Source organism: Simochromis diagramma, unplaced genomic scaffold (genome assembly GCF_900408965.1).
Source record: "Simochromis diagramma unplaced genomic scaffold, fSimDia1.1 OVJJ01000680.1, whole genome shotgun sequence".
In the NCBI taxonomy this organism is placed as follows: domain Eukaryota; kingdom Metazoa; phylum Chordata; class Actinopteri; order Cichliformes; family Cichlidae; genus Simochromis; species Simochromis diagramma.
Genome location: NW_024387470.1, coordinates 862976 through 868194, shown reverse-complemented (window position 1 = coordinate 868194; position 5219 = coordinate 862976). Strand labels below are relative to the sequence as shown.

Genomic DNA, 5219 nt, shown 5'->3' with positions numbered 1-5219 from the left:
GCCTCCACTCCTCAGTGTCTATTAATGAGCACGCTGACTCCCTGTGCTAAACTTCTCAGTAATGTGGGCAAACTCTGGCAGATGAATGTTCTCCTGTGCCAGAATGAAAGGACTATTCTTAGGTGTTCAACCTATGTGTTCAAAACAGGATACTATGACTGTCAAGATGCTAGAGGAGAAGACTATCTGAATGGTAGTGGATGGCACTGGTACAGCACACGTGAGTCAAAGTCTTGTGTGCAAGCTTCACAAACAACAGATGTGTGCATATATGTGTATATATATATATGTGTGTGTGTGTGTGTGTGTGTGTGTGTGTGTGTGTGTGTGTGTGTGTGTGTGTGTGTGTGTGTGTGTGTGTGTGTGTGTGTGCGTGCGTGTGTGCATGTGTGTACACAAGTCAGTAGATGAATATTATTCAAAAAAACAGCTTTTATGTATAATATATACAATGCGGAGTACCTCCTGCCTGACGGAGCAGATGATTAGCTTACCTGACGGAAGTAGAGAGCATCCAGTGAGGATGCTCTCAATGGCATAGTGGTAGAAGGTCCTGAGGATTAACAATCAAATGACCCCTTATGAGCAAGCACTTTGGCGACAGTGGGAAGGAAAAACTCCCTTTTAACAGGAAGAAACCTCCGGCAGAGGTTCAGGGAGGGGCGGCCATCTGCTGCGACCGGTTGGAGTGAGAGAAGGAAGACAGGATAAAGACATGCTGTGGAAGAGCGACAGAGATTAATAGCAGGTACGATTCAATGCAGAAAAGTCTATTAACACATAGTGAGTGAGAAAGGTGACTGAAAAGGAAAAACTCAATGCATCATGGGAATCCCCCGGCAGCCTATGTCTATTGCAGCATAACTAAGGGAGGATCCAGGGTCACCTGGTCCAGCCCTAACTATATGCTTTACCAAAAAGGAAAGTTTTAAGAAAGTTCCACATAAGAGGGGCCTGAAAACTGAAGGCTCTGCCTCCCATTCTACTTTTAAATACTCTAGGAACAACAAGTAGGCCTGCAGTGTGAGAGCGAAGTGCTCTAATAGGGTGATATGGTACTACAAGGTCATAAGATGGGGCCTGATTATTTAAGACCTTGTATGTGAGGAGCAGGATTTTGAATTCAACAGGGAGCCAATGAAGGGAAGCCAAAACAGGAGAAATATGCTCTCTCTTTCTGGTCCCTGCCAGTAGTCTTGCTGCAGCATTTTGGATTAGCTGAAGGCTTTTCAGGGAGTTTTTAGGAATTTCTGATAGGTAGTCCAACCTGGAGGTAATAAATGCATGAACTAGTTTTTCAGTGTCACTCTGAGACAGGATATTTCTAATTTTAGAGAATTTGCGCAAGATGTTGTCTTGGTCAAAAATGACTCCAAGGTTCCTCACAGTATTACTGGAGGCCAAGGTAATGCCATCCAGAGTAGGAATCTGGTTAGATACCATATTTCTAAGATTTTCAGGGCCGAGTAAAATAACCTCAGTTTTATCTGAATTAAGGGGCAGAAAGTTAGCGGCCATCCAGATCTTTATGTCTTTAAGACATTCCTGCAGTTTAATTAATTGGTGTGTGTTATCTGGCTTCATGGACAGATAGAGCTGGGTGTCATCTGCATAGCAGTGAAAATGTATGCTATGTCTTCTAATGATACTGCCTAAGGGAAGCATGTATAATGTAAACAGAATTGGTCCTAGCACTGAACCCTGTGGAACACCATAGTTGACCTTTGACCTTGCATTTTTGACTCATGCAAAAATTGGAGTCTATTAGATAGATATGATACAAACCACTGCAGCACAGTACCTGTAATACCTACAGCATGTTCTAATCGCTCTAATAGGATATTATGGTCAACAGTATCGAATGCGGCACTAAGGTCTAGCAGGACAAGCACAGAGATGAGTCCACTGTCAGAGGCCATAAGAAGATCATTTGTAACCTTCACTAAAGCTGTTTCTGTGCTGTGATGAGCTCTGAAACCTGATTGAAACTCTTCAGATAAGCCATCCCTCTGCAGATGATCTGTTAGCTGTTTGACAACTACTCTTTCAAGGATTTCTGATATGAAAGGAAGGTTGGGGATTGGCCTATAATTAGCTAAGACAGCTGGGTCTAGAGATGGCTTTTTGAGTAAAGGTTTAACTACAGCCAGCTTGAAGGCCTGTGGTACATAGCCAATTATTAGAGATAGGTTGATCATATTTATGAATGAAGCATTAATTAATGGCAGGACTTCTTTGAGCAGTTTTGTAGGAATGGGGTCTAAAAGACACGTTGATTATTTGGAGGAAGTAATTAATTAAGTAATAATTTCTCTAATGATTAAAATTTTATTTGTGAAGAAGTTCATGAAATCATTACTAGTTAATGTTAAAGGGATGGTTGGCTCAACAGTACTCTGACTTTTTGTCAGCCTGGCTACAGTGCTGAAGAGAAACCTAGGGTTGCTCTTATTTTCTTCAATCAGTGATGAATAGTAAGATGTTCTAGCTTTACAGAGGGCTTTCTTATAATATACCTTACCTTATATTGTAAGGTAAAGACCCTACAATAGTATACAGAAATCCCAACATCCCCTATGACCAAGCACTTTGGCAACAGTGGAAAGAAAAAACTCCCTTTCTGCTGGAGGTAGAAACCTCCGACAGATTCTCACAACCCTCCAGCAAAACCAGGCTCAGGGAGGGGCTCAAATTATTTTTCCACAACACAAACCAGGCATGAACATGAAGAACTCAAAAAGAAGTTTTAAAATGCTTATCAACCACTTGATCAAAATTACAAAAATGATCAGTTTGTATGGTAAATAAGAGTAACAGGTTGGACATGTTATGCTTTAACACATCAGTTAGCCATTCTGAAATATCAAGAAAAAGATGAAGATGAATTGGTCCCCTCATTAAGTCCCCAATGAGGGGACCCATTCAGAAGGATTTACATAAGAGTCACTGGTGGCACAGGCAATTCAGGGACACAACTTTATTTCAGAGATTTTAAGCATTAAAAAACTTGCAAACAGAAAAATTGGTGCAGAATATTATAAGTAAGGAAATGCACCAGTAATACATTAAAGGCCAATTGTTAAACATTTTATAACTTATATTAGCAACCGAACTTGTACAAAGAGGATTGGAGACATGGAATTTTGAGGAGGTTGGCCAATTTTTATACAAAATACACCTCGTCCACCTTGTGGACTCAAATGTAATTTACAACACCAACCAGTAAGAGCAATTTCTCCTTTATGCTACAGCTTCATATTGTATGGGTAATCATACGTTTTCTGTTCTCTTCACTCTTGGTTCCCTCTGGCTCAGACGAAGCTGTCTCTGCCCAAGGTTTGATCTGTCTTATTTGTTGCTCTGGTTGTTCGGCCATCCATGCCTTTGTTATACAGTGGGGGCACTAATGTCACTCTGGAGGATGGGGGCGGCATCATGTATGTACGTCTGGTACGGGCAGTGGTGTAGGAAACTGGTCTCTGTGGCCTTTGGGTGGAACTGATGCTAGAAAAACAGGAGACACAAGGTGAGGTAATCCAAGCTGTTATTGGTTGCTAGTTGTGGCCTGCTATACAGGCAGCCACGAATAGAGAAAGGTTACCACTTTACAACCTTTAGGGACTTATTTATTTTACTCACCATGATGGTAGGATTTCTTTCCCAGACAAATAGGCCAGCACTGCCCCTGCACAAATAAGAAGAAGGGATCCTCCCCAGCCAACAAAAATTGCCGCTCCAAGTTCAAACCTGAAGTGAATGCAGATGTGTTTCATTGCATGGATTTTTAAAGTTAATATCTATTTTTAAAAATCAGCTACTATAATATGAATACCACTTGAAAATTACTCACTTCTGTGACCTGAAATTTGGATTCTTAAATTCAGTTATGACTCTGTTAGCCCACCACGAGTAGGTGATCATGCCGCAGCCCCCTACCAGAAAAGAGGCTGTATTTTAAAACCTCTTTTTGGCTATTTTGAAAACTGATCAACCAACATATATGTATTGAAGGATTGTTTACCTGAAGCCAGGTAGGTGATAGCACCAGAAAATGTCACCCTTGAATTGACAATCTCTGTCCCACCTATTTTAGTACATTTCATCCCTATGAGTGTGAGGACGCCACCGAAGAAGCCTGTAATGACAGCACAGACCGCCAGTGCTCTGCAGGCGTGCAAGAACACTGAAAGAAAACAAATACAGTTTATGTTAACATAACAGTTGTGCATTTTATTAAGATAACCTAAAGAAATTTGTATGATTTCTCTGCTTCAAATTGTATCTTCAACATAGAAAAACATAGCAATGAGCTAAAGGAACAGCTGAGTAGAAATTAAAAAGAGAGACTGTAAAGTTTTGAAGATCTCAGCGTATCCTACCAGGCAGGGCCAGCATGGAGGGGTAGTATTTGCAGTCAGACACCCCCGTGGTGTCTGAGATGCAGTCCATCCACAGGTTGGAGTAGTAGTTGGAGGTGGTCAGCACTACGGTGCCCACCTCTGAGAAAGTCCAGTACTCTGTGGGAAGAGTTGAAGAGACCAGAATCCAGCCACATAAGCAGGACACGAAGCAGCCAATCTCCACGTACATCACCACCGTCCTGTATTTCATGGTGAATTCTGGTCTTCGACCAAAATTCGTAACAGTTGAAAAAGTAAGGTCTCACTGCAGGAAATGTGAATGGGCCTCCCCCTTTGTGTCATTGCTGATGTGTAAGTGTCAGACTAGCAGTGTGGATGCTTTGAGCTCATCTTATCTTTTAGATAGTTTTGTCCAGTAAGCGCCTTTGATGTTGCCACCAGGAACAGCATTACGCCTGCCATTGGTTTTAACCTTTTCATCATGGTGTGCCTCTACTTTGTTTAGGTTCCCTGCTCAGATGTCAAATGTGTAAAAGTCATGGTTTTCATGACTAAACATTAACTGTTGTTTGTGTGATGTTTTGTGTGTGTGTGTGGGGGGGGGGGGGGGGGGTATTTCATAACTTTCAAGTTTCACGGTGATCCCAGATTTCAGAATTGTTAAACGTATTTGTTTTTCATTGTTTCGGTTTCTGGATCATGTTCATATGGGGCTTATTTGCAATGGTAGACCTTTAACCTGTGTTTGTGGATGAAGTTGTTTCTGAGTACATCGCAGTCTTTTGCGACTTAAATTTGGGGAAAATAATAAAAAAAATCCTCCAAAATTTATAGAGATAGTTTTCTGCATTTTGGTGA

At 41.3% G+C, this 5219-nt stretch overlaps 1 protein-coding gene across 1 annotated transcript; it reads right to left on the bottom strand.

The window, feature by feature from the left end:
* Window positions 1-2617: 2617 nt before the first annotated feature.
* Window positions 2618-4957, bottom strand: cldn10d (claudin 10d). Its single transcript, XM_040014877.1, has 5 exons — window positions 4380-4957; window positions 4022-4183; window positions 3851-3932; window positions 3640-3747; window positions 2618-3504 (listed from the first exon to the last, which is right to left on the bottom strand). Exons 1-5 carry the CDS (start codon window positions 4609-4611, stop codon window positions 3312-3314), a joined length of 777 nt encoding a protein of 258 aa, XP_039870811.1. The 5' UTR covers window positions 4612-4957; the 3' UTR covers window positions 2618-3311.
* Window positions 4958-5219: the final 262 nt, after the last annotated feature.

Excerpts from the sequence above, each read along its gene's own strand:
- cldn10d (XM_040014877.1), bottom strand. The coding sequence starts at position 4,611 with ATGAAATACAGGACGGTGGTGATGTACGTGGAGATTGGCTGCTTCGTG. Across the intron at positions 3,933-4,021 it reads TATCACCTACCTGGCTTCAG|GGGGCTGCGGCATGATCACC; the intron begins GTAAACAATCCT and ends CTTTTCTGGTAG. Across the intron at positions 3,748-3,850 it reads CCAAATTTCAGGTCACAGAA|GTTTGAACTTGGAGCGGCAA; the intron begins GTGAGTAATTTT and ends CATTCACTTCAG.